This window comes from Lagenorhynchus albirostris, chromosome 2, assembly GCF_949774975.1.
Source record: "Lagenorhynchus albirostris chromosome 2, mLagAlb1.1, whole genome shotgun sequence".
NCBI lineage: Eukaryota > Metazoa > Chordata > Mammalia > Artiodactyla > Delphinidae > Lagenorhynchus > Lagenorhynchus albirostris.
The window spans coordinates 70,284,930-70,312,902 of NC_083096.1; the positions used below are offsets into that span (position 1 = coordinate 70,284,930).

General features: G+C 40.8%; 1 protein-coding gene across 1 annotated transcript; it reads left to right on the plus strand.

Annotated features, from left to right (window-relative positions):
* The first annotated feature begins 561 nt into the window (after positions 1-561).
* Positions 562-27,927, plus strand: SLAMF6 (SLAM family member 6). The gene is made up of 8 exons (XM_060142255.1): positions 562-667; positions 18,794-19,117; positions 21,879-22,142; positions 22,614-22,730; positions 23,045-23,083; positions 24,137-24,216; positions 26,736-26,810; positions 27,160-27,927. The coding sequence occupies exons 1-8, from the start codon at positions 562-564 to the stop codon at positions 27,211-27,213; spliced, it is 1,059 nt and encodes a 352-aa protein (XP_059998238.1). The 3' UTR covers positions 27,214-27,927.
* Positions 27,928-27,973: the final 46 nt, after the last annotated feature.

The window sequence follows — 27,973 nt, forward strand, 5'->3', positions numbered from 1 at the left end:
GATGGATCTAGAGACTGTCATACAGAGTGAAGTAAGTCAGAAAGAGAAGAACAAATATCGTATATAAATGCATATATATGGAACCAAGAAATATGGTACAGATGAACCGGTTTGCAGGGCAGAAATGGAGGCACAGTTGTAGAGAACAAACATATGGACACCAAGGGGAGAAAGTGGTAGGGGGTTGGTGGTGGGGGGGTGATGAATTGGGAGATTGAGATTGACATATATACACTAATATGTGTAAAATGGATAACTAATAAGAACCTGCTGTATAAAAAAATAAAATAAAATTCAAAAAAAAACCCAGTTAATTTTAGGTTACATAATCACAATATGTAATTTAGGTTGTTTTACTACCGTATAAAAGAAAGAAAAAAGGATATAGATAGTGAAAATTCCAATTCACATCACACACAAGATTTTTGCACTTTGCTCAGAAAAGAAATAAATAGAGTAATAAAATAAAACTGGAACTCTTTGTATAAGGGAAGAAAGCCTTGCCACGCCTCTGAGAGGAAGAGGGCAGTTTCAGTAGAAGCACTTTCAGTCTATGAGAGAATGCCAAGAACATTGACTGCCTTGAGGTCTCCAGCACCATTCTCCACTGCTAAGAGCATGATCTGGCTGTTCCAGTCTCTCACGCTTGTCTCCTGCCTTGGCCCAGGTAAATACTGAAGCGGACCCATGTAGTCATGAGTCACTCCTGGTTTTGTGCAGCTTGCTCAATATAAATCACCTATTTATAGGTGTCTGTCTGTCTCTCTGCCAAGGGATCCGGTGGGGCTCACAGTGGTGCCTGATAAACTGCCGTTGTCTCTCAACCTAAAAGCTTATGGCCTGAGATGGTTCAGAGTTAAGAGTTCCAACTGTGTTTTCATTTAAGTGAATTATCTGCTGGGGCATGGTAAATGTGCTTTTATGAGACAAGACTCTTTGGGTTTTATGACCAGCATGTTGTGGTATAAAGAGACCGAAAGTTAAGAAAAGAGGTCTTCTTACTTACTGTGGTGTCACAGGTAGGTTACACGTTCCTCCTGAGCCTCACAATCTTCATTGGAAATATTGAAATTCTATGGTTGGGCTTAGCCGAAATTTCTGAACCCAACTAAAACACTAGAAATAGTCCTCTCAGTTTTTGCTTACTGTGATAAAAAGCGTTCTCCAGCTTTCCTTTCCTTTGATGCAAATCAGGGGCTATCTAGTCCAGCAGCACCCAATTTGGCAGACAGAAAGGAATTATCTGATCCTGCCTGCTTCTCATTCCCTGCTGTCCATTTCATGGAAAGCATGAAGGTTCATGTCAGGTTTGGAGAACCACAAGTGGTCAGCTGGGGCCAAAGTATAGGATGGGGCAGAAGACAAAACAGGAAAGCTAGCCCAGAACTAGCCCAGGGTAGCAGATAAAAATAGTTAATATTCATTGAGGGCTCATACTGTTCCAGGAACTGGGTCAAATATTGTACATACATCATATACATAAGCCTTATGACAGTTCTATGAGTCTATACTATTATTATCCCCTTTTTAAATAACTTGCCCAAATTTCATTAGACACTAGGTGGCAAGCTCTTGCAATATTTTTGAGGAACAGTGACAGTTGAATAAACACGGTAGCAGCACAAGAGGAAGAAGGACAGAAGCAAAAATCATCATAGATGTAGAATTAACTAGATTAACTGGCAATGGGAATTAGGGGGGAAGAGAATTCACTGTCATCCAATAAATATTCATTGAGCACCTACTGGATGCCTGGCACTGTTCTAGTTCCTGGGGATACACCATGAACAAAGGAGGCAAAAATTCCTGCTCTCGTGGAGTTAACTTTTTAGCGGGGGAGACAAACAATAAACAAGATAAATAAGTGAAATAGTATATTTGATAGTGATAAATGATAAGAATGAAATAAATCAAGCAGGGAAAGGAGATATGAAATATTGGGGGGGGTGAAATTTCAGAGTAGCCAAAGAAGGTTACAAAGTTGCGGGGATGAGGGAGCAGCCATGAAGAGAAGGTGATTTCTATTTTGGAGCTACTAATTTTAAGATGTTAGGTGTGATATCCATGAGAAGATTTCCTGAAAGCAGCTGGAAATTTAGGACTGGAGGTAGAGCTGAGGCTGGAAGTTTAGAAGTCACAGCATAGAAGTAATAAATGAAGTTAAGGAGAAAAGTGTAAGGACAGAAACTTGGGAAATAAGTATAAGATGTAGAAAGAGGGAGAATTTACTTACACATTCAAGAGCCACTCCCCAGCATGGGAGCAGAGACCCGTGTCTTTGCCTCCTTGCAAAATTGAACCCATCTCTAGAATTAAATGTTCTGAATGTCCTCAGGTTAAAATTCCCCTGCTTCTCCTCATTCCCATCAATACTTCTCATAGGGCCCTATGAAATATACACTATCCTCACTTTAAGGAAGAGGAAAGAAGGCATGCAACACTTAAGTAACTTGCTTAATGTCACACTGTTATGGGGGAAGTGGGGATGGTGCAGAAAAGAAACATACTTGAATGTGTTTTGCAGGTGTTCTGAAGCCCAGGAGGAAAGCAGTGATTTCCAGGGTTAGAACCTGGCTCCAGAGTCTGTATTCATAACCACTTTACTCTGCTAGTTAGTTTATACACAGTTATATATTCACATAAATGTATATATAATTATAAACTGTGATACTAGGAAGAAAATAAGCAGGGTACTGATGCTGAAAACTTGGCTTCTGTACACTGGTGCTGAATTGAATCTCAGAGACAGAGTTTTAGGTGAAATAGAAAAGTGTAGCTTTATTGCTTTGCCAGACAAGGGAGACAAAGCAGGCTCCTGTCCTCAAAAACTGTGTGTCCCAACCTGAGTTTTTTGGTTTGTTTTTTTTTTTGTGGTATGCGGGCCTCTCACTGCTGTGGCCTCTCCCGCCATGGAGCACAGGCTCCGGACGCGCAGGCCCAGCAGCCATGGCCCATGGGCCCAGCCGCTCCGTGGCATGTGGGACCCTCCCGGACTGGGGCACGAACCCGTGTCTCCTGCATCGGCAGGCGGACTGCCAACCACTGCACCACCAGGGAAGCCCTGGTGAGGAGTTTTATGCAACGGTTCAAGGTTGGGGTTGCTGATAAGATTAGGGTGTGTGCAGGACCTGCACTCCTTCAATTTGTTCTCAGGTAATCTGATGAGTTTCTATGGTTCCTTTAATCTGGCCTCAGGTTGTCTTCTTGAAGAGTTTCTCTGGTTCCTTTAATCTGGAATGAAGAATGCTGATATATTCCACTTTGGGGGTTTTAGTTCTGTAGAAGAGCTCAAAGATATTGCTGTTTAACCCTTGAGGCGGAACCAGGACCCTGCCCCAAGGTTGCACTATTGTTTCTTGGCTGCTCCTCTCTCGTCTCTGCATCCCCTCTCTTCCTTGATTAGCAACTATTCTAATCCGCCCTTAGGAACTCAGGGAAGGTCATGGAGGCTGGAGTCTATTCCCTACAAACAAGAAATGGGGGACATAAAGCCTTCCATGCCCAGGAGTCCCCACAGTGTCCTTCTTGGTTTCAGTACCATTGCAGAGAAAAACAAGAGGATCTGCTTTGGATGAGGTGATGTGGAATGGATTTTCTGGAAAGGTAGCATCTCCTCTGATATTTAAGGAGTGTGAGAAGTCAAACAGGGGAGGAGTCTAATGAAGAAGCATTCAAAGCAGTGGGAATTACATGTGCGAAGGCCCTGGTTCAGGGAAGAGTTTGGAGTGATTAAGGAAGGGAAAGAAAACTACTGTGACAAGAGTATGGCACAAATAAAATCACTCTTGAAAACAAGCATGAAGGAAGATGACTCATGCCAGCCTACATTCTTTCAAGGGGCTGGACACCATAACTTGCTCCTTTTAAGAAATGTATCTGAAAAGATAAACCATGTTAAGAAATAATCCCAATTGGTATAACTGAAATCAGACATTATCATGCCCTGGAGAAAATGAATCTCATTTGCTTCTCCGTTTTATTCTTTATAGGTGGGAACTTACTTATCAAATGTCAATATGCATACAAATTATTAGGGAATCTTATTATAATGCTGATTCTGGAATGGAGACTAAGATTCTGCATTTATAACAAGCTCCCAGGCAACCCCAATGCTGCTTCATGAACCACACTCATGAGACTTTAGTCACAGTGGGGTTGGAGGGATGGAGAAATAAGAACAAATTCTTCAAGTGTGTTTGCAGGAAGCAGATACAGGTATTCTGATGCTGAAGAGAGAACAGTGGTAGGAAATATATGTACAGCCAATACACATGGGCCAACCAAATGATTCTGACGTTTTGAGTCAAAAACTTACAGGCTCTTCTGCTAAGAGATTGTAATCCGATGACTCCCCTTCCCCTGAGCAGCATTATCTACTTCTTACTAACCATCCACACCTTCAAATGTTTATTGTTGCTCACCACAGGCAGAGAGTTGTTTATATTTTGTCACTATCCTCAAGGACAACTGTGTCTTTCCACCTCTCAGAATCTGTGGTCTGTGCCCACTGGACTACCAGCCTTCCACACCTCCCAGTTTTCAGTCTCCCACTACAGATCTAGCCTCAGTTGTGTCTCCATGTGCACACAAAATTTTTGTCTTTCTTTTTTTTCATTAAGGTGAAATTCACAAAACAAAATAATAATATTAAAATGTACAATTCAGTGACATTTAGTAAATTCACAATGTTGGGCAACCACCACTTCTACTGCTCCAAAACATTTAGTCACTCCAAAAGGAAACCTTGTACTCATTAAGCAATCACTTCTCATTTCTCCTTCCCCCTATCCCTCTTCAAACACTAATCTGCTTTCTGGCTCAATGGGTTTATCTATTCTGAATATTTCCTATAAATGAAGTCATGCAACATGTGACTTTTTATGTCTGACTTCTTTCTTAGTACAATGTTTTCAATGTTTATTCATATTGTATCATGTATCAGTACTTTGTTCCTCTTTATTGCTGAATAATATTCCATTGTATGTGTGTACCATATTTATTTATCCACTCATCTACTGATGGACATTTGTGTTGTTTCCACCTTTTGGCTTTTGCAAATAGTTCTATTATGAAGACTTTTGTACAAGTATTGTTTTCAATTCTTCTGGGTATATAACCAGGAATGAAATTGCTGGATCATATGGTAATGTTGTACTTAATTTTTTGAGGGATCACTAAACAGTTTTTTCCACAGTGTCTGTACCAGTTTACAAGCCCACCAGCAATGTATAAGGGTTCTAATTTCTCCACATCCTTACCAAAACTTATTTTCCAATTATTTACTATTATTATTGTTGTTATTATTATTAATCACCATCTTAATACATGTAAAGTGTATTGTGGTTTTGATTTGCATTTCCCTAACAACAAATGATATTGAGCCTCTTTTCATGTGCTTATTGGCCGTTTGTATATTTTCTTTGGAGAAATGTCTATTCAAGTCCTTTGTCCCTTTTTGATTGGATTATTTGTCTTTCTTTTTTTTTGAGCTATAAGAGCTCTTTAACTACGTTGAATACTAGACCCTTATCAGATATATGATTTATAAATATTTTCTCCTATTCTGTAAGTTTTATTTTCATTACCTGATAATGTCCTTTGATGCACAAAAGTTTTTAATTTTGATGAAGTCTAATTTATCTATTTTTTCTTCTCCTGCTCACACTTTTGTTGTGATATCTAAGAATTCATTGCCAAATCCAAGATCATGTAAATTTACACCTATGTTTTCTTCTAAGAGTTTCATAATTTTTTGCTTTCATATTTAGGTCATTGAAACATTTTGAGTTGATTCTTGCATAGGTGTGAGGGAGGTGTTCAACTACATTCTTTTGTTTATAGGCATCCGGTTGTCCCAGCACTATTTGTTGAAGCAACCATTCTTTCCCAATTGAAAGATCTTGGTATTCTTGTCAAAAATTAACTGTCCATAAATGTATGGGTTTATTTATGGACTCTCAATTCAATTCCATATAGACATCTATATGTCTGTCTTGATACCAGCAATGCACTGGCATGTGATTAATGTAGCTGTGAAAATTTCTAAATTGGGAAGTGCGAGTTCTTCAATTTGTTTTTATTTTTCAATATAGTTTTGGTTATTTGGGGTCCCTTACAATTCCATATGAATTTGAAGAATGGCTTTTCTATTTATGAAAAAGAAAGTCACAAAAGTCATTGGAATTTTGATAGAGATTGAACTGAATCTGTAACTTGCTTTGGGTAGTATTGCCAAATACTTAATCTTAAATCCTACAATCCAAAAAAAAAAAAAATCCTACAATCCATGAACATAGGATGTCTTTCCATTTATTTAGGTATTCTTTAATTTCTTTCAAAACATTTCATAGTTTTCAGCATATAAGTCTCGAATCTCCTTGGCTAAATTATTCATAGATATTTAATTATTTTAGATGTTATTATATATGGAATTGTTCTCCTAATTTCCTTTTCAGATTGTTCATTGCTAGTGTTTAAAAATACAATGTGTAAAAAAATTAATTAATTAATTAAAATAATAAAAATACAATGTGTATTTGTAAAATGCAAATTTAAACTATACAATTGTAAATTTACAATTGTAAAAATATGTGTTGTAATTGTAAAGTTTTGTAAATTGATCTTCTATGCTACAATTTTGCTTAATTCATTTATTAGCTCTGATAGATTTTTTGTGGATTTTTTTTTATATATACTTTTTGTTTTATATCGGAGTGTAGCTGATTAACAGTGTTGTGATAGGTTCAGGTGCACAGCAAAGGGACTCAGTCAGCCATACATATACATGTAACCATTCTCACCCAAACTCCCCTCCCATCCAGACTGCCACATAACATTACGCAGAGTTCCCTGTGTAATACAGTAGGTCCTTGTTGGTTATCCATTTTTAATATAGCAGTGTGAACATGTCGATCCCAAACTCCCTGACTATCCCTTCCCCCGATCCTTCCCCCCCAGTAACCATAAGTTCATTTTCTAAGTCTGTGAGTCTGTTTCTGTTTTGTAAATAAGTCCATTTGTATCATTTCTGTTTAGATTCTGCATATAAGGGATATCATACAATATTTTTCTTCCTCTGTCTGACTTACTTCACTCTGTATGACATTCTCTAGGTCCATCTATTTTGCTGCAAATGGCATTATTTCATTCTTTTTAATGGCTGAGTAATATTCCATCGTATATATATAGCACATCTTCTTTATCCATTGCTCTGTTGATGGACATTTAGGTTGCTTCCATGTCTTAGCTATTGTAAACAGTGCCTCAATGAACATTGGGGTACATGTATCCTTTCAGAGCATGTTTTTCTCTGGATATATCCCCAGGAGTGGGATTGCAGAGTCATATGGTAGCTGTATTTTTAGTTTTTTAAGGAACTTCCATACTGTTCTTCACAGTGGCTGTACCAGTTTACATTCCCACCAACAGTGTAAGAGGGTTCCCTTCTCTACACACCCTCTCCAGCATTTATTGTTTGTGGATTTTTTGATGATAGCCATTTTGACTGGTGTGAGGTGATGTCTTGTAGTTTTGATTTGCATTTCTCTAATAATTAGCGATGTTGAGCATCTTTTCATGTGCCTGTTGGCTATCTGTATGTCTTCTTTGGAGAAATGTCTATTTAGGTCTTCTGCCTATTTTTTTAAATTGGGTTGTTTGTTTTGATGATATTAAGCCTCGTGAGCTGTTTGTAAATTTTGGAGACTAATCCCTTGTTGGTCACATCATTTGTAAATATTTTCTCCCAATCTGTGGGTTGTCTTTTCATTTTGTTTATGGTTCCCTTTTCTGTGCAAAATCTTTTAAGTTTAATTAGGTCTCATTCATTTATTTTTGTTTTTATTTCCATTATTCTGAGAGATGGATCAAAAAAGATATTGCTGTGATTTATGTCAGAAAGTGTTCTGCCTATGTTTTCCTCTAGGAGTTTTATAGGTTAGGTCTTTAATCCATTTTGAGTTTATTTTTGTGTATGGTGTTAAAGAATTATCTGATTTCATTTTTTCACATGTAGCTGTCCAGTTTCCCCAACACCGTTTGTTGAAGAAACCGTCTTTCCACCATTGTGTAGTCTTGCCTCCTTTGTCATAGATTAATTGACCATAGATGTTGGGTTTATTTCTGGGCTTTCCATCCTGTTCCATTGATCTATATTTCTATTTTTGTGCCAGCAGCATACTCTTTTGATGACTGTAGCTTTGTAGTATAGTCTGAAGTCAGGGAGCCTGATTCTTCCAGCTCTAGTTTTCTTTCTCAAGATTGTTTTGGATATTTGGGGTCTTTTGTGTTTCCATACAAATTAAGATTTTCTTTGTTCCAGTTCTGTGAAACTTGCCATTGGTAATTTGATAGGAATTGCATTGAATCTGTAGATTGCCTTGGATAGTATTGTCATTTTAACAGTACTGATTCTTCCAATCCAAGAACATGGTATATCTTTCCATCTGTTTGTGTCATCTTTGATTTCTTTCATCAGTATCTTACAGTTTTCAAAGTACAGGTCTTTTCTCTCCTTAGGTAGGTATATTCCTAGGTATTTTATTATTTTTCATGTGGTGGTAAATGGGATTGTTTCTTAACTTTCTCTTTCTGAATTTCATTGTTAGTATATAGAAATGCAGCAGGTTTCTGTGCATTAATTTTACATTGTGCAACTTTACGGAATTCATTGATTATCTCTAGTAGTTTTCTGGTAACATATTTACGATTCTCTATGTATAGTATCATGTCATCTGCAAAGAGAAACAGTTTTACTTTTTCTTTGCCAATTTGGATTAGTTTTATTTCTTTTTCTTCTCTGATTGCCATGGCTAGGACTTCCAAAACTATGCTGAATGAAAGTGATGAGAGTGGACATCCTTGTCTTTTTCCTGATCCTAGAGGAAATGCTTTCAGCTTTTCACCAGTCAGTATGATGTTAGCTATAGTTTTGTCATATATGGCCTTTATTATGTTGCAGTATGTTCCCTCTTTGCTTACTTTCTGGGAAGTTTTTATCATAAATGGGTGCTGAATTTTCAAAATATTTTTCTGCATCTATTGAGATGATCACATGGTTTTTTTCTTCAATTTGTTGATGTAGTGTATCACACTGGTTGATTTGTGGATATTGAAAAATCCTTGTACTCCTGGGATAAATCCCACTTGATCATGGTGTATGATCCTTTTAATGTACTGTTGGATTCAGATTGCTAGTATTTTATTGAGGATTTTTGAGTCTATGTTCATCAGTGATATTGGCCTGTAATTTTCCTTTTTTGTGGTATCTTTGTTTGTGTCAGGGTGATGGTGGCCTCATAGAATGAGTTTGCGAATTTTCCTTCCTCTGCAATTTTTCGCAACAGTTTCAGAAGGATAGGTGTGAGCTCTTCCCTCAATGTTTGATTGAATTCGCCTGTGAAGCCATCAGGTCCTGGACTTTTGCTCTTTGGGAGTTTTTAAATCACAGTTTCCATTTCAGTACTTGTGATTGGTCTGTTCATATTTTCTATTTCTTCCTGGTTCATTCTTGGGTGACTGTTCCTTTCTAAGAATTTGTCCATTTCTTCCAGGTTGTCCATTTTATTGGCATACAGTTGCTTGTAGTAGTCTCTTATGATCCTTTGTATTTCTGTGGTGTCATTTGTAACTCCTCCTTTTTCATTTCAAATATTATTGTTTTGAATCCTCTCCCTTTTCTTCTTGATGAGTCTGGTTAAATGTTTATCAATTTTGTTTATCTTTTCAAGGAATCAGCTTTTAGTTTCATTGATCTTTGCTACTGTTTTCCTTGTCTCTGTTTGTTTATTTCTGCTTTGATCTTTATGATTTCTTTCCTCCTACTAACTTTGGGTTTTTTTTTTTTGGTTGTTGTTGTTCTTCTTCTTCTTTCTCTAATAGCTTTAGGTGTAAGGTTAGGTTGCTCATTTGAGATTTTTATTGTTTCCTGAGGTAAGATTGTATTGCTATAAACTCACCTTTTAGAACTGCTTTTGAGGCATCCCATAGGTTTTGAATCATTGTGCTTTCATTTTCATTTGTCTCTAGGTATTTTTTAATTTCCTCTTTAATTTCTTTAATGATCCATTTGTTCTTTTTTTTTGCGGTACACGGGCCTCTCACTGTTGTGGCCTCTCCTGTTGCAGAGCACAGGCTCCAGACTTGCAGGCTCAGCGGCCATGGCTCATGGACCTAGCTGCTCCACGGCATGTGGGATCTTCCCAGACCAGAGCACGAACCTGTGTCCCCTGCAATGGCAGGCAGACTCTCAACCACTGCGCCACCAAGGAAGCCCCCATTTGTTCTTTAGTAGCATATTTTTTAACCTCCACATGTTTGTGTTTTTTATAGTTTTTTTCCTGTGGTTTATTTTTAATCTCATAACGTTGTGATCAGAAAAGATGCTTGATATGATTTCAATATTCTTAAATTTACTGAGGCTTGCCTTGTGGCCCAGCATGTGGTCAATCCTGGAGAAGGTTCCATGTACACTTGAGAAGAATATGTATTCTGCTGCTTTTGGATGGAATGCTCTATAAATATAAATTAAGTCCATTTGGTCTAATGTGTCATTTAAGGCCTGTATTTCCTTATTGATTTTCTGTCTGGATGATCTGTCCATTGATGAAAGTGGGGTGTTAAAGTCCCCCATTATTATCGTGTTACTGTTGATTTCTCCCTTTATGGCTGTTATTTGCCTTATATATTGAGGTGCTCCTATGTTGGGTGCATATATATTTACAATTGTTATATCTTCTTCTTGGACTGATCCCTTGATCATTGTGTAGTGTCCTTCTTTATCTCTTATAACAGGCTTTATTTTAAAGTCTATTTTGTCTGATATGAGTATTGCTACTCCAGCTTTATTTTGGTTTCCATTTGCATTGAATACCTTCTTCCATCCCCTCACTTTCAGTCTGTATGTGTCCCTAGGTCTGAGGTGGGTCCCTTGTAGACAGCATATATACAAGTCTTGTTTTTGTATCCATTCAGCCAGTCTATGTCTTTTGGTTGGCATATTTAATCCATTTACATTTAAGATAATTATCAATATGTGCATTCGTGGGCTTCCCTGGTGGTGCAGTGGTTGAGAGTCCTCCTGCCAATGCAGGGGACACAGGTTCATGCCCTGGTCCAGGAAGATCCCACATGCCGCAGAGCGGCTGGGCCCGTGAGCCATGGCCACTGAGCCTGCACGTCTGGAGACTGTGCTCTGCAGCGGGAGAGGACATGACAGTGAGAGGCTTGTGTACCACAAAGAAAAAAAACATATATATATATATATATATATATGTGCATTCGTATTGCCATTTTCTTAGTTGTTTTGGGTTTGTTTTTGTTGGTCTTTTTTCTTCCCTTCCTCTTTTGCTCTTTTCTCTTGTGATTTGATGACTGTCTTTAATGTTGTGTTTGGGTTGCTTTTTCTTTTGTGTGTGGGTATCTGTTGCAGTTTTTGGGTTTGCTGTTCCCATGAGGTTTTGATATATCAGTCTATATATGCGCAAGTTTATTTTGTGGTTATTGTTTTTGTTTGTTTGTTTGTTTTAAGTTGCTAGTCTCTTTCCTGCATAGAGGAGTTTCTTTAACATTTGTTGCAAGGCTGGTCTGGTGGTGCTGAATTCTCTTAGCTTTTGCTTGTCTGTAAAGGTTTTGACTTCTTGTCCAAATCTGAATGAGAGTCTTGCTGGGTAGAGTATTCTTGGTTGTAGGTTCTTCCCTTCCATCATTTTAAATATATCATGCCAGAGAGATCTTCAAGATGGTGGACGAGTAAGACGTGGAGATCACCTTCCTCCCCACAAATACATCAGAAATACATCTATATGTGGAACAACTCCTACAGAACACCTACTGACACTGGCAGAAGACCTTAGACTTCCCAAAAGGCAAGAAACTCCCCACGTACCTGGGTAGGGCAAAAGAAAAAAGAAAAAACAGAGATAAAAGAATAGGGAAGGGACCTGCACCTCTGGGAGGGAGCTGTGAAGGAGGAAAAGTTTCCACACACTAGGAAGCTCCTTCACTGGTGGAGATGGGGGATGGGTGGGGGGGAAGCTTCAGAGCCATGGAGGAGAGCACAGCAACAGGGGTACAGAGGGCAAAGTGGAGAGATTCCCACACAGAGAATTGGTGCCAACCAGCACTCACCAGCCTGAGAGGCTTGTCTGCTTACCAGCCGGGGTGAGTGGAGGCTGGGAGCTGAGGCTTGGGCTTTGGAGGTCAGGTCCCAGGGAGAGGACTGGGGTTGGCTGCATGAACACAACCTGAAGGGAGCTAGTGCTCCACAGCTAGCAGGGAAGGAGTCCGGGAAAAAGTCTGGACCTGACTAAGATGTAAGAGACCTTTGTTTAGGGGTGCATGAGGACAGGGGATTCACAGCACCCCCTAAATTAGCTCCAGAGACAGGTGCGAGCTATCAACACAGACACCAGAGACAGGCATGAGATGCTAAGGCTGCTGCTGCAGCCACCAAGAAGCCTGTGTGCAAGCAGGTCACTATCCACACCTCCCCTCCCTGGAGTCTGTGCAGCCCGCCAGGCCAGGGTCCCGTGATCCAGGGACAACTTCCCCAGAAGAACACACGGTGCTCCTCAGGCTGTTGCAACATCACGCTGGCCTCTGCCGCCACAGGTAGAGGTGGGGCTAGTGGCAGCCTCTGGGAGGGCTCACGCCAGTGGGTACTTCCCAGAACTGCTGCTGCCAGTGACCTTGTCCCTGTAGTGAGCCACAGCTGCCCACTGTCTCTGCAGGAGACCCTCCAACACTAGCAGGTAGGTTTGGTTCAGTCTCCTATGGGGTCACTGCTCCTTTAGCCAGGTCCTCATGCACACAAGACTTTGTGTGTGACCTCCAAGAGTGGAGTCTCTGTTTCCCCCAGTCCTTTGGAAGTCCTGAAATCAAATCCCACTGACCTTCAAAGTCAGATTGCCTGGGGATTCCTAGTCCCATTGCCAGACCCCCAGGCTCGGAAGCCTGACATTGGGCTCAGAACCTTCTCTCCAGTGGGAGAACTTTTGTGGTATAATTGTTCTCCAATTTGTGGATGATCGCCCACCTAGCAGGTATGGGATTTGATTTTATCGTGATTGTGCCCCTCCCACTGTCTCAGTGCAGCTTCTCCTTTGTCTTTGGATATAGGGTATCTTTTTTGGTGGGTTCCAGCATCTTCCTGTCAATGCTGTTCAGCAGTTAGTTGTGATTTCGGTGCTCTTGCAAGAGGAGGTGAGCCCATGTCCTTCTACTCTACCATTTTGCACCAATCTATTTTTGTGGACTCTTTAGGATTTTCTATCTATAAGATCACATCACCTGTGAATAGGAATAGTTTCACTTTTTCCTTTCCAATTAAGATACGTTTTATTCTTTTTCTTGTCTAATTGCTGTAACTAGAACTTCCAGTACAATGTTAAATAGAAGTGATGAAAGTAGGCATTGTTATCTTGTTCCTGGCCTTACGTGGAAGGCTTTCAGTCTTTCATTCTTTTTTTAAAAATCTATTTATTTATTTATTTATTTTTGGCTGCATTGGGTCTTTGTTGCTGTGGGTGGGCTTTCTCTAGTTGCAGTGAGCTGGGGTTACTCTTCATTGCAGTAGGCAGGCTTCTCATTGCAGTGGCTTCTCTTGTTGTGGAGCACGGGCTCTAGGCATGCAGGCTTCAGTAGTTGTGGCACACGGGCTCAGTAGTTGTGGCTCACGGGCTCTAGAGCACAGGCTCAGTAGTTGTGGTGCACAGGCTTTGTTGTTCCACAGCATGTGGGATCTTCTGTGTCCCCTGCATTGGCAAGTGAATTCTTAACCACTGCACCACCAGGGAAGTCCCTTCCATTCTTGAATAGAATGTTAGATGTGGGTTTCTCAAATGCCCTTTATCAAGGTGAGGAATTTCCCTTCTACTTTTAGATTCTTATGTGTGAAACAGTGTTGGATTTTGTTAAATGTTTTTTTCTGTATTAATTGAGATGATCATGTGTCTTTTTCCCTTAATTATATTAATGTAGCATATTGCATTGATTGATTTTCATATGTTGAATCACTCTTACATTCCTGAAATAAATTCCAATTAGTCTTGGTGTATAATCCTTTTACTATGCAGCTGGATACAGTTTGTTAATATTTTGTTGAGGGTTTTTCCGTCAATGCTTATAAGGGATAATGGTCCATAGTTTGTGTGTGCGTGCGTGCGTGTGTGTGTGTGTGTGTGTGTGTGTGTGTGTGTGTGTGTATGATATCTTTGGCTTTGGTAAAGGTAATGCCGGCCTCATAGGATGAATTAGAAAGTGTTTTCTCCTCTCCTTTTTTGGGGAAGTGTTTGAGAAATATTGACATTAATTATTCTTTAAATATTTGGTAGAATTCACCAGTGAAGCCATCTGGTCCTGGACTTTTCTTTGCCAGAAGGTTTTTGATTACTGATTCAATATCTTTACTTGTTAAAGATCCTCTTAGATTTTCTATTTCTTCTTAAGTCAGTCATGGTAATCTGTTTGTTTATAGAAATTTGTCTATTTCATCTAGGCTATCTAATTTGTTACCATACAGTTATTCATATTATTCTCTTATAATCGTTTTTATTTCTATAAGGTCTGCAGTAATGTCCACTCTTCCATTTCTAATTTTAGTAATTTGAGCCTTCTCTATTGTTCTCTCAATTAATCTAGCTAAAATTATGTCAATCTTCCTGATCTTTTCAAAGAACAAATTTTCCCTCTGAGCACTGTGTTCGCTGCACCCTGTAAGTTTTGGTATGTTGTATTTTCATTTTCACTTGTCTTACTCAAGATCCTGCCTTATATATCTCTTCCCTTCTCTATTAAATCTCTTGAGAAATCAGCCCCTACCCTCCTTCTGAACTTGTTTCATGCTGAGCTGAAACAACCCACTATATCTCTTTTTCCTATAGATAGGCCTAAGCCAGTCCTAGGCCTAAGCCATTCCCGTAGGTTAGATATCCCAAAGTTTCTCTGACTTTTCTCTTTTTCAGAATCAGTTCAGCCTTACCTGCTTTCTTTATTCCTTTGCATTTCTCAAAAATACTCCATGTTTCTTAATATATTCAAAAAAATCATTCAGATAATCATTCAAGACACTTTACATTCTGATCTCAACCTATTTAGTATTCCAAGATCCCTGGGCCAGATTCTGGGGGCATAAAGAGCTGACTGATACATTACTCATGTTTCCAGAGTGAGTGAAACATGTAAACAAACATACTCCAAATTTCTGCTGACTGAACATCCACACCAGTGGTTGGACCTCAGCACCACCCACATGCTCCAAGTGGCTCCCAGTGACTTATAAGGGATGCTTCCCATAGGCCCCCAAAGCAGCCTTCTGTTAAGGTCATGAGGCATCCTCCCAATTCTTAGTCTCTTCTGATTCTAGTCCTCCAAATCTGCAGCCAGCTGAACCACTTACAGAAGACCTCAATGCTCTGCAGAGAACATGGATATCCATGCCAAGGATGCTGACCCAAGACATTCCCAAAGCATCAGTGCTGATCACAGGCAGAGTAGAGAAAAAGGCCTTCTTGTGCCTTCTGGGCCACACCACGTCATCTGGGTCCCAAAGCAGCTCTCCTAGAGTCCAAAGTCTTTCAGAGGAGCCTTTGAGCTTTTTCAGTAACTTCTTACCTTCACCTTCCTTAAGCACAGTGGCTCTTATCTTCTTTTTTTTCTTAGACTTGCAGGGAATTACTTCTACCAACCCCTTCTCCTCCTTCTATAACTTTTCCTCTTCTCCAACCACAAACTCCTGTCTCCTCCCCTGTACCAAATGCAAACCCCACAAATATAAACAAAGGCAAACAGATATTTGAACTTCTCCTTAAAGGATAAATAGGAGCTCACCAGATGGGAAAATGTGAGCAAGGTATTTCAGGCAAAGGGAACAATGGAGCAAAGAAAGAGCCGGGCATTCTTGAAATAATCAAGCAATGGAGAACTTCTTGTTTTTATTCAAAACCCAACTACAATGTTACCTTCTCTGCAAAGTGTTCCCTGACAACCCCCAACCCTTTCTACCCCATCATTTTCACTATTTGTGCTCCTGTAGAGCAGTTATCTCTATCAATTCAACATTTATTGAGCTCAAAATTGTGCTAAATGCTAGGAATACAGAGATGATAAGCATAATCCCTACCTCAAGATTATGAAAAATAGAGGAAAAGAACATTTTAACTATATCTAAGAGAAAGAAACACTCGATATTGAGTGTGCAGGGTGCAATTAGTGGTGTGAGGGCAATGCAGAAGCAAACCCTATCCTAGGTCAACGCCTAACTCACCACACCATAGCTACATGTTTACCTGTCAAACTCCTCTACCAAACGGTGAGTCCAGAGAACAGATAATGTCTTATTCATTTCTATATTCAGTCTTCAGTCCAGAAACTGGTACATAAAATGAATCTAATAAGTATGGTCTGAATGCCATGATTTCTAAGGCTTTTACTCACTGAATTGGCATAAAGCTGAGCAAATAGTACAATGAATGGCCTGTTAAATAAATGAATGATTTCAATCTATAACAACAAAGGAAACTTAAAGGTCTGTGCTAGAGAAGGAAGAACAGTTCTTGGAGAGTCTTTGGGCCACAGGGTATGCCGAGACCCGTTACAAAGAGAAACCGGTCCTAAACATCCTGGGCAGAGAACCTGCAAAACAAGGGATGGAGCTGTGCTCATTCACCCAGCAGTATTCATTGGGTGCCTACTCTGTGCCAAGCACTGTTCAAGAATGTCCAGCACCGTGAACAAGACAGAAAAAAATCCTTGCTTTCATGGAGCTTACATTCTTATAGAAGGGGAAAAGAACAAAAAAACAAATATGCAAATTACAGAGTATGGTAGAAAGTAAGTATTACAGAGAAAAACAAATTCAAAGGCAATGAGTACACAGGAGTGAGGGCTTGTGGTGAGGAAAGCGTGGTCACAGAAGGCCTCCTTGAGAGGGGATGTTTGCATTAAAGACATTATGGAGACGAAAGAGTGAGCCATGTGGACACCTGGGGGAAGAGCATTCTAGGCAGAAGGAATTACAAGTGTACGACTCTGGCCTGTTCAAGGAATAACCAGGCCAGCATAGTGTGAGCAAAGGGAGTAAGGGGGAGAGTTATAGGAAATTAGGCTAAAAAGAGAAAAATGACCATATCATTCTGGCCCTCATAGGCCATTGTAATTGTTTTGTTTTGTTTTTTCTTGTTGTTTTAACCTCTTTTACTGAAATATAGTATACAAAGAGAAAATTACAAATCCTAAGTGTCAGCTCAAGGAATAATCATAAAATGAATAAATCTGTGTATCCAGACACAGGTTAAGGAATGGCACATTATCAGCAGCCCAGAAAACCCCCTCTATGCTCCCTCCTATTTGCTATCCCTCCCTCCTCCTCAAAGGTAACCCTATCCTGACTTCTAAAGTAATAGATTTGTTTTGCCTGTTTTTTAACTTTAAATAAATGTAAGCATGCCACTGTATTCTATTTGTATCTGTATTTTCTTTTTTCACTCAAGATTTTGCTTGTGATATCCACCCATGTGATTCTGAGAGGGAAGAATGGTCAAATGACAAACAACAGCATGTTAAAGTGCTGATGGGAAAGATGTAGTAAAGAGGGGGAATTGGTGGCAGTGTTCATGTGATGGGCATGCATGTGACAATTTGAGAAAAAGAGAGGAAGTGTGAGGTCACCCAGGAGCTGAGTGCAAAGATCCTGAGACATTTCCTCACCTACTCAGATCCTCTCCTGAGAATTAAGAGATCTTGAGAAGGTTGAGGTTGTGGTAATGGTTACCTATTCATTGATTCACTCAAACATTTCCGTATCCTACTTTGTGTTAGGCACAGTGCTGAGATATAAAGATAATTAAGACATGGTCAGCTGGACAAACAAGTAAACAGAGGGCTAAAAAAATGGTATGATAAATGCTAGGAATTTGGCAAAAGATGGTAAAGAAACATCTTCTTTAAGAATGACTGTGACTATTTCACCTTTTTTGCTTGAACATTAATGGCTCTGAGAGAGGCTCATGAGAGTATAGTCATTGTATGTTACTTTGAGGTTAACTATTATTTTTATGCTTATCAGTTTTTATCTCCTCAACTACTAGACAATAATCTTTTGGGAGAATAAAAGATATCTTCTGGTATCACGGAAAGAGCACAAAGTAGTTAGAGTCAAAGGAGTTGGGTCTGAATCCTGACTCTGTTATTCCTTAGCTAGGTAACCCTGGGAAAACTAGGTAACCTCTCTGTGCCTCAGATCCTTTCTATAAATGGAGATGGTAATATTCATCCTACTGCCTCACAGAATTGTTGTCAGCGTCGAATGAAATAATGTATAAGAACTGTAAATTCCTATTACTAGTCCTCTAAATCTCACAAGCCTACTATGCTGAACACAGTAAGTATTTAATAAATGTCAAGCTTTGATTATATTTCATCAGCAAAGACTTGTGGGTTTTGAAGTCTGTGCCAGAGAGTTGATATAGTTGTCCCTCTCTATCTCATGCCCAGATAACTCAGAAGCTGGGATCAGATAATGTGGCCATGACTCAGGAGTGACCAGCTAGTGTGGGAGGGTAGACTGGCCAGGATCATCTGGATCAACTACTCATTAAACAAGAGTGCCAGACATTTTGCTGGGGTGGAGCCTCTGTGATTGCCCATTTCAACACTCCTCCTAACCCTTTCCCTTTTCATCATATTTCTGGACTTCAGTATCAGAGAGCTCTAACTGACTGGCAGAGGATGGAGAAAGGGTGTGGGGAACAGGGGGAGGGCAGGGAGAGTTATAGCAGTTTTCTTTCTGTGTTCACAGGGAACACAGTTTCACAAACCAGCTCAACCCCATTGATTGTGAACGGGGTCCTGGGGGAGTCTGTAACACTTACCCTGAAGTTTCCTGTGGAAGAGAAGATCACGTCCATCACCTGGCTACATGAGGGAAAATCTGCCATCTTCATAGCGCCAAATGAAGCACTAAACAGGGTGACTGACCCAAAGCGGAAAAATCGATTGAATGTCACCGAGTCCTATTCCTTGCAGCTCAGCAACCTGACGATGGCAGACTCAGGACTTTACAGAGCCCAGATAACCACACTGACCTCTTCACTGTTTACCGATTATGATCTGAGGATCTTCAGTGAGTCAAATCATGGGGTTTAATTGTGTATGGACTGAAAAATAGTACATATTTCAAGTCTATGTGACTGCAAGTGTGCACTATAGCTTAGTGGTAAAAAGCATGGCATTTGGAGCTAGACTGAGGTCCAGCAACAAAACTATTCAATGGCATTGCACAGCAGTTAGTGACAGAGCTAAGATTAGAACCTAAATCTTGTGACTTCTAGACCCTGTACTAGGCTCCATTACACTTGTTGAGACAAGTTTCTTCTGCCACTATTTAGAAGACCAAGCACAACTTCTTCTGCAACAGCCACACTCCTGAGGCTGAATGCCAATGGCTTCTCAGGGCCTTTTGGAGTGCCTCTCCTTCAAAAGCACATACACAGAGAGATGTGTAAGCTACACCAACATGTTTTACAATTGTGCAAAGGTATTTTAAGATATAAATTATATAGGTTTTCTTTTAAAAAACACTGGCCAATTGTTCTGTATGTACTAGGCTAGGGATGGCAAAGATTTGATCTTATGGGCCAATATCAATTAATTGGGAGTAACTTTCTAGGGTTCAGTGTTAAGAAAGATATCAGAGTCATGTTGTTTATTCACTGAGTCAACAATATTTGTTAATCAGGGATAATATACGAGACACTGTTTTAGGCCCTTGAAATACATCAGTGAACAAAACAAAGGTCCCTGCTCTCATGGAACTGACATTCTGAGTAGGGAATATGGGAGCAATAATAAACAGTACACATAATATATAAACAAATGACACAGTAAGCTGCGAGTGCTATGGAGAAAGAGAGATTAGAACAGAATAAGGAGCATCAGAAGTGCCAGAAAGCAGTGGTCAATTTTAAATGGAGTGATCATAATAGGCCTCATTGAGAAGATGACATTAGAGCCAAGACATGTTGGAGGTAAAAGAGTGAGCCATGCAGATATCTGGATGAAGAGCCACCCCACACAAGCACTCCCTGTGTCTGGCAGCTCAAGGAATATAAAGAAGGTCAAACATCAAGGAGCAGAGTAAGAGAGAGCAATAGGAAATGAGGTCAGTAAGGAAGTAGGGGGCCATATCTTCTAAGGCTATAAGAGCCATCACAAGGACTTTGGCTTCATTTTTGGGAGAACGGACAACAATTGGAGGGTTTTGCAGAGAAGTAATATAATTTAACTTACTTATTTAAAGGATCTCTTTGGACAAGTGTGGAAGCCACTGAACCAATTAGGAAGCCATTGCAACTATCTAAGCAAGAGGTAATACTGGCTTGGACCAGAGTGGTAGCAGTGGAGGTAGTGAGAAGTGGTTGGATTCTGGATATACTTTAGAGGTAAAGCCACCAGGATTTTGTGATGTGGGAGTATGAGAGGAAAAGATGAGTCAGGGATGACTCCAGGGCTTTTGGCTTGGATGACTGGAAGGATGCAGTTGTTGTCAACTAAGATGGGGAAAGTTGCAGATTGAGAAGGTTTTGGAGAGAAAAACAGGAGTCTTTTTGAACGTGTTGAGTTGGAGATACACATTATATCCAGGTAGAAATGTCAAGTCAGTAGTTATATATTCATCAAGTGGAGAAAGATATCAAGATAGGTTTTTGAGGTCAGCAACAGACATTGGCTGAAGGAGATGTAATATTCATGCCAAATATTTGCCATTTCTGTGCTACATGCTGTCTCATTTAATTCTCATAATTACCCAAGAAGTAAGTATTATTGCCCAGTTTTATAGATGAGGAAACTTAGGCATGAAGAGACTAAAATTTGTCCATGTAGCCAGTAAATGACAAAGCCGTGATTCTAACCTAGGTCTTCCTAACTCTAAATCCAACATTCTTGCCATGACATGAAAATTCTGTTCCAGCAAGGTATGTTCCACCACCCCTACTCAGTTAGCTAAGCTTAAAGCATTACTTAATCTCTTCTAATCAGACAGTTGGAGTCATTCTGTTTCTATTGGGTCACCTTTATTTCAACCCTTGGGCGGAGTCTAGGTCAGAGGGCTTTTCTGTACTGCTTTCATGTCCCCATTGATTCACAGCCACTGACACCTTAGAGGTGATATTTTCTGGTCTCTGCTCTCGGATATTTCTGCAACATATGTAGTCCCAAATATATTGCACTTCTTTCTTCCCCAGAATTTCTTGCTTTCTCTCTGTTTCTTCACTTCTTCCTTTCCTAATTCTTTAATTCTCAACATTTCCCTTTCTGACTTGGTGACACTCTACATCAAGGTCTCTTTGTCATCATTTGAGCCAGCATCAGCTCCAGTGAGAACCAATATTCCCACAGATGTGGGAAATACAGTTCTCCAAGAGTGTTAAGCTTTTATCTTCCATCCCATCTAGGGAATTCTGACAATGGAGAAGTGTGCCTGGTCTTCTGGTTTTGGACCTGGCTGAGGTAGGGCTGGCCCTTAGTTTAGTCTCCAAATTATCTTTACATAAGGGGCAGTGAACAAGTGTTAGAAGGACCCCCAGGAAGAAACTGGAGCTCCAAAAATTAAAGTGATCAGCTTAAAATCACCTGACTAGTTGGCGACAACCCCAGTCTTTCCCTTCCCTCTCTCCCACTGCCTACTCTGTCTCATACTGATGTCCCTTATCATTTGGTCACCCCATACCTTGATGTCATCAATTAGGCGGTACATGCAGACTTATTTACAGAGTACACAGCTGTGTCAGGTGGAATACAGAAACATCGAGGTGAGAGATATTTTTCACAGAGGGCTGAGCCAAGACATTTGTCCTTAATCCAGGCCTCTTCTCTGCACACAGGACGACTGAGGAACTTACAAGTTGTCCCTCACACCAAATGGTCTAATAATAGGACCTGTGAGATCCTCCTGACCTGCTCTGTGGAGAATCCAAATGATAACATCTTATTCAGGTGGCAGGTCTCAGGAAACACACTTCAAAGTGAAGCAAACCTTACTATCTCCTGGGACCCCAAGAGTTTCAATGAAGAGACCTACACCTGCGTAGCTGAGAATGCTGTCAGCAATTCATCCTTCTCTGTCTCTGTCCAGAGTCTCTGCAAAAGTAAGTATGTCTCAGGTCTCTCTGAGAGCCTTGAGTGGCTGTGAGGTGTGGGGTGTCTCTTGTGCTCTTTATGATTCCTAAAACAGCAGCCCAGTAGGAGACAGCCAAGTGACACTGGGAAGGGACAGACATCCCCTGGGGCTCCATGCCTCTCACTCCCTCAGAGGTCTCTCCTTCCTCCCTCCCCCTCCACCAACCCTTTCTCCAGCCTACTCAGATCCCAAGAGCAAAGTCCTTGGGAAGGCAGGATTGCTTCCTCCCACTGGCTCTACCAGGCTCCACCATGCCCTGTCTGCCTAAATGGGACTCCCACTCCTAGAAAGCCTGCTCATACCCCCAGAGCCTCTGGGTATAGATGAACCCACCCAACTCCCAAAGATGGTCTAGAAGAGATGCAGTAGAGGCTCTAAAAAACCACTCTGGGCCTCACTCGATGTGTCTCAAGTGCAACTTCTTTTTTTTTCTTTTTAGGTGTTACTAATGAAAAAAATGAACACCTGGATACCACGTGGATTGTAGTGGCAGTTTCTTCAATATGTATAGTCGTGGTCATCATCGTGTCATTATTTGTTTGGAGGAAAAAAATAGGTTTCCTTTCTTCCTACTTACTGTTTCTTCTCCAAGGTTCCAGAGACTTAGCATTTGGGGCCTCCAAAAGACTCTGTCTTGTAGAAGACAGATAAAGGGAGGGAGCATGCAAACCCTGGCTCAGCTGGTCCACTGGGACAACACCTGGGTTGTGAATACACATGTGCTAATCTCCTAGAAAAGTGTCTTACTGGAAAATGCAGGACCCTTTCGGGTCCCCTTCCACCACACCCTCTAGAGAGACACATCTAGGGGTAGGGGGTGGAAGGCTTCTCTCACTATAGTCACAGATTTCAATTAATTTTATTTTTCAGGTTTCTTTCAATTCTCTACTCAGCAAACCCAGTATCCTGGTGAGCTTCCAGACTCTTAACTCCCAATCATAAAACAGATGGGAAGAACCAAGTGAAAAGGAAAGGAGGGCAGTCAGAGGGCTGTATAATGAGAGAGGAGGGAGTCAGAATGTCACTACTCAGATGGACCAGATGGTGCAAGGGGATAACACCTGGAACTGTGCAAGTTTGTCCCCTGTGTGACTTACAGGGTTCCTTACAAGCATGCAAACCGGTCACTCATGCAATTTCTTGGGGTAGGATTAGGGTCATTCCCCACTCTGCCAATGGAGAGACTAAGCGCCAGTGAAAGGACTCATGACCTGTCCATTATCAACAGGAGGTGCAGGGTAAAGACAGGATTACAGCATCAAATGCCCAAAGACAAACTGCCTGACCCCATCACTCTCTTCAGCCAGGGTTTGGGCATTGAGTGGACACAGTCAGAAAAGAAAGTATGATATAGAGACAGAAACACAGGCTCTGGACTCAGACTGGCATTGAGTCTTATTTCATGGGTGAGAGATACATGAATTCATGCATGGAGGACCTGGCATGAGGTTTGGAGTCAGAAGGCATGCATTCAAATTCTTGTCTGATCACTTCCTGTGTGAGTTTGCACCAAGTCTGTAAAACTTTCTGAGCCTCCAGTTCCTCATCTCTAATATAATCAAACCCACTCTAAGGAGCTCTGAAAAGTTTAATAGTATTATATATGTGAAATAATCTGGCTCCATTATGCTCACCAGTGAGGTTCTCTAGCTCCTGTGTAGGCAGTGTTATTTGGTCCCAGAAGCTTCCCTTCCTGTGAAGCCAGAGGGAGACTCTGAGGCTTTAGGATAGCTCAAGACCATGTGCCCCTGAGGAGATGAGGTCAGAAATAGATCACATGACTGAGAATGTTCTGGTTCAACCCAGAACTCCAAAGACTGTCAAAAATGAATGAACCCTAAGGAAGGGCCATGCTTTGAACAATTGCCTCTCTGGGGTCAGAGAATGGCCTGGGGTAGACAAGGTCCTGGGAGAGCAGACCAGAGTCCTTCAGCTACTGACTGTGCCTTCCTGTGTTAACAGCAGAGACTGTGAGGAACGTAGAGTATGCTTCCTTCTCTCCAGGGAGCACTGTGTATGCTCAGGTCACCCATTCAAAGAGGGTGAGTACTTTCAGGTTTATACTCCTTCATGGTCATTATTTTTACAGTCATTATACATGACATTGTCACCAAACTTTTCTAAATTCAAATGACATACACCATTGAGGAGAAGCAAAGGCAGCGACAAGAACTGCAGAGTTATGTGCGGGACCTTTCTAGACCTCAATGCTCACACCTCAGTAGAATGTTGACTCATACCCTGCTTTACATTGCTTAATCTAACTGCTTAATGCATCAGTGAGTCTTGTCCCTTCAGCTTAATTACAAGCTGCCTGGAAGTGAAAATTATGTCTTCCTCTCTCTTCCCCTATGTCTTAGCATGATGCTCAGTAAATACTTGCTGGATGGATCAGAGTTCATTTAAGCTTGAGAGCCCCCAGAAGGCATGATTCTGTATCAGGGGCTTTCTCATCCTGGATGTAGGGGAAATAGGGGAGCTCAGAAGAGTCTCTCAAGAGGGAAGAGGGGCAAGAATTTGCAATCCCTCAACAGTAGAGGACACTAACGGCATGAGCAGTCCTCAATCGTCCCCTGCCCTCTAGCAACATAACAGGATGGCCTTGGTCAGGCATCAGGAACTCCTCACCATGCATCAGTAATTCCCCATCAACCGCAAAATAAAGCACCTGCAGGTGGTACATTTCTAAATAACACTACACATCCTGGGAGGCCATTTTCCATGTCTTCTGAAAAATAACCCAAGAGAGCCAGCATTCTTCAGTTGATGGAAACAATGGTCTGGCTAGAAATCTTGGATTCCACAAGCAAATCTCCCTTCACAAAGCCCCTCACAGGTATTTGCAAAGTAGACTCTGAAGCTAGCCAACAATAAGAAGTGCTCTCACTTCAGATATTTCAACTGCCTTTCCAATTTCCTCTTGAAGACAAGATGAATTACTCTCAACAAACAAAGAAACTCTCCAGCAAGTTTGTTAACTTTTGCTTAGCAAAACATGGTACTTTGGAGAGTTTCAGAGGTTTTGATAACACCCCAAATATGCCTTAGTTAATTTAAAATGCCAAAAACTATGAGGATGGGGGACTTCTGTTACTGCCACACTTTTTATTCCAAGCAGAGCCATTCTTAAGACAAGATATTCCTGCTCTACCAGTTCCCCATGCTTGAGGAGAACCCCAGTGACATGATGACCAGGCAAATAGAATCACAGGGGTAAAATGAAGCAGGCAATAACTCCAGTTATAGGTAGTAAAGATCTGAGACAAAAGATGTAATACAATAACCATCTGGTGTGTAGGTTAGTTCCTAAAAATAGAGGAAGGAGAGTAGAGTTGGATGCAGGACAAGAATGTTTTCTTTCCTTCACACCACTGCCAACAAGGTCACCCTTCTCTCTCTCTCTGGTTCTTGAGACCACCGGTTTGCTGGAGTGTTGTGCTTCTGTTTGGGCCTCAGGAAAGGTGACTAATCCTTCACAGGTTTAAGAGCTAGTGGTGCTTTGTTTCCAGCTTCTCTTGCTAGACACTCCCTAGCCTTCCTCCTAAAGAACTTTGACATTATCCCTCATTTGTCACACTGCTTTTCCCAAGAATATACAGTAAGTCCCTTACATACAAATGAGTTCCATTCCAAGAGCATGCTCGTAAGTCCAATTTGTTCTTAAGTCCAACAAAAGTAACCTAGATACCCAACTAACACAATCAGCTATATAGTACTGTACTGTACTGTAATAGGTTTATAATACTTTTCACAAAAATAATACATAAAAAACAAAAAAACAAAAAAAATAAAGAAAACATTTTTAATCTTACAGTACAATACCTTGAAAAGTACAGTAATACGGTACAAGAGCTGGCTTACAGGGGCTGGTATCGAGTGAACAGGCAAGAAGAGTTACTGACTGGCAGAGGAAGAGGACATGGGAGATGGCAGAGCTGAAGGATCTCCTGCAATAGGAGGTAGAGGGCAAGCTGCAATTTCACCCATGCCTGATGTTGATGTCACAGGTTCTGGTTCCTTGCTGCATTCAATTTTAACTATTCTCTTGAAAAAATGATCCTGTGATGTCTGGGTAGTAGCTTTTTTTTCTCACCATAAATGACACGGTAGCACTGGATTGCATTCTGAACGGCTGCGGCAACCTTCATGTACTGTTCTATATTTGCGTCCTGTGCCTCAAAAACTAACAGTGCCTCTTCAAATAAAGAAAATCCCCTTTCCATTTCCTGTATCGTGAATCTCTTCAGATCTTCAATTACTTCTTCTTCCTCTTGTCTCTCTTCTTTCTTTGAGCCTCCAATTCTATCAGGTCTTCATTAGTAAGCTACTCAAAGTAAGTACACAAAAGCTTGTGCACTTACTTTGTTGTCAAGTACACAACCACTTGACATGACAATGTACACCAGACACGTGAACTAACTTACATGATTGGACATGTGAACACACGTTCACATCTTTGAAATATCACAACTTGAAGTCTCATAAGTAGGGGACTTACTGTATCTGTGAATGAGTACATTTCTCTTTATGTGAGCCAAATTGGTATGATTGTGTTTTACAGGAAATGGAAATCCCAAAACCTGTGAAAAACAATGACTCCACCACAATTTACTCTGAAGTTCAACAGTCCCAAGAGGTAAGCCTATGATTGGCACATCTTTTTACATTCTTACCTCTCTTCTCAGACCTATGACTTTGCAAATATGGTAAAAGTAAAGGGGCCATTTTACAGATGCACAAATATCAGCAGGATACAGAAAGTCTCAGGACAGCTCCAAAACATATCCAAGAAGCTACCTTGTATTAGGATCACCACACATAACTGAGTTTTTAACCTACTTGTTTTTTAAATATAATCCTGCTTATGCTGTCAATATCCCTTACTGCCTGTTAGTGCTCTCCAAACCACCTCTATATCCATGAGGAGTGGCCTGACACTCTAGTCCCTATTTACCTACTTTATTTTTCTCTTTTTTCCATTACAGAAAGCCCACCTATTCCAGGACAACTGCCCTTCACAGTGTCATGTAATTTGCTGAAAGTCTTCAAAGGAATTCAGGAACAACACATCTTCTAATCCTATGGGAGAGAACAGAGCTTGGTTTCTGTCTGACAACAGAATTTGAATATCTAGGATTATCAGACTTGAATCTGCTTACCTAGGTCAAACATTTAAGGAATAACATCATCTCCAGCATATGACCCAAATAACAATTTCTAATCAGCTCCAAGTGAAAACATACATCAGATACCATGCTTGAAAAAATCCTCAACAAAATACTAGCAATCCGAATCCAACAATACATTAAAAGGATCATACACCATGATCACTATCAATTGATCAATTTCAATATCTGCAAATCAATTGATGTGATACACCACATCAACAAATTGAAGAATAAAAACCGTATGATACGGGGGTGGAGTCAAGATGGCATACTAGGAGGATGCGGAATTCGCATCTCCTCACAACTAAGGCACCTACTGGGCACTGGTAAGGGACCATGAACACCTAAGTGGACAGGAGGAACCCCCAGCAACCAGGTAGGGTGTGGGGGGAGTGTAGGTGTAGAAGAAGTGGAGGTCAGAGGGGACTGGCGTCCCTGAGGGTTGGCTGGAGGAGGGGAAGGGATCCTATGCTCGAAGGGGGAAATTGGGGAACCACTGGGAGGGCAAAGGATGAACAAGGAGTGTGGCCAGGTTTCTCCTGCCCACTTGGGCCCCCAGGAGCCTGCTGAGATCCTGGGTCTGATCCTCTGCCCACCTAGGGATCCTCCAGCCATACGGATCTGAGGGAGA

What these genes read in the sequence shown, in the direction of transcription:
- SLAMF6 (XM_060142255.1), top strand. Translation starts at nt 562, where the DNA reads ATGCCAAGAACATTGACTGCCTTGAGGTCTCCAGCACCATTCTCCACT. An exon ending in TCAGCAAACCCAGTATCCTG is followed by an intron (nt 23,084 to 24,136) that starts GTGAGCTTCCAG and finishes CTGTGTTAACAG; the next exon opens with CAGAGACTGTGAGGAACGTA. An exon ending in AGGTCACCCATTCAAAGAGG is followed by an intron (nt 24,217 to 26,735) that starts GTGAGTACTTTC and finishes TGTGTTTTACAG; the next exon opens with GAAATGGAAATCCCAAAACC.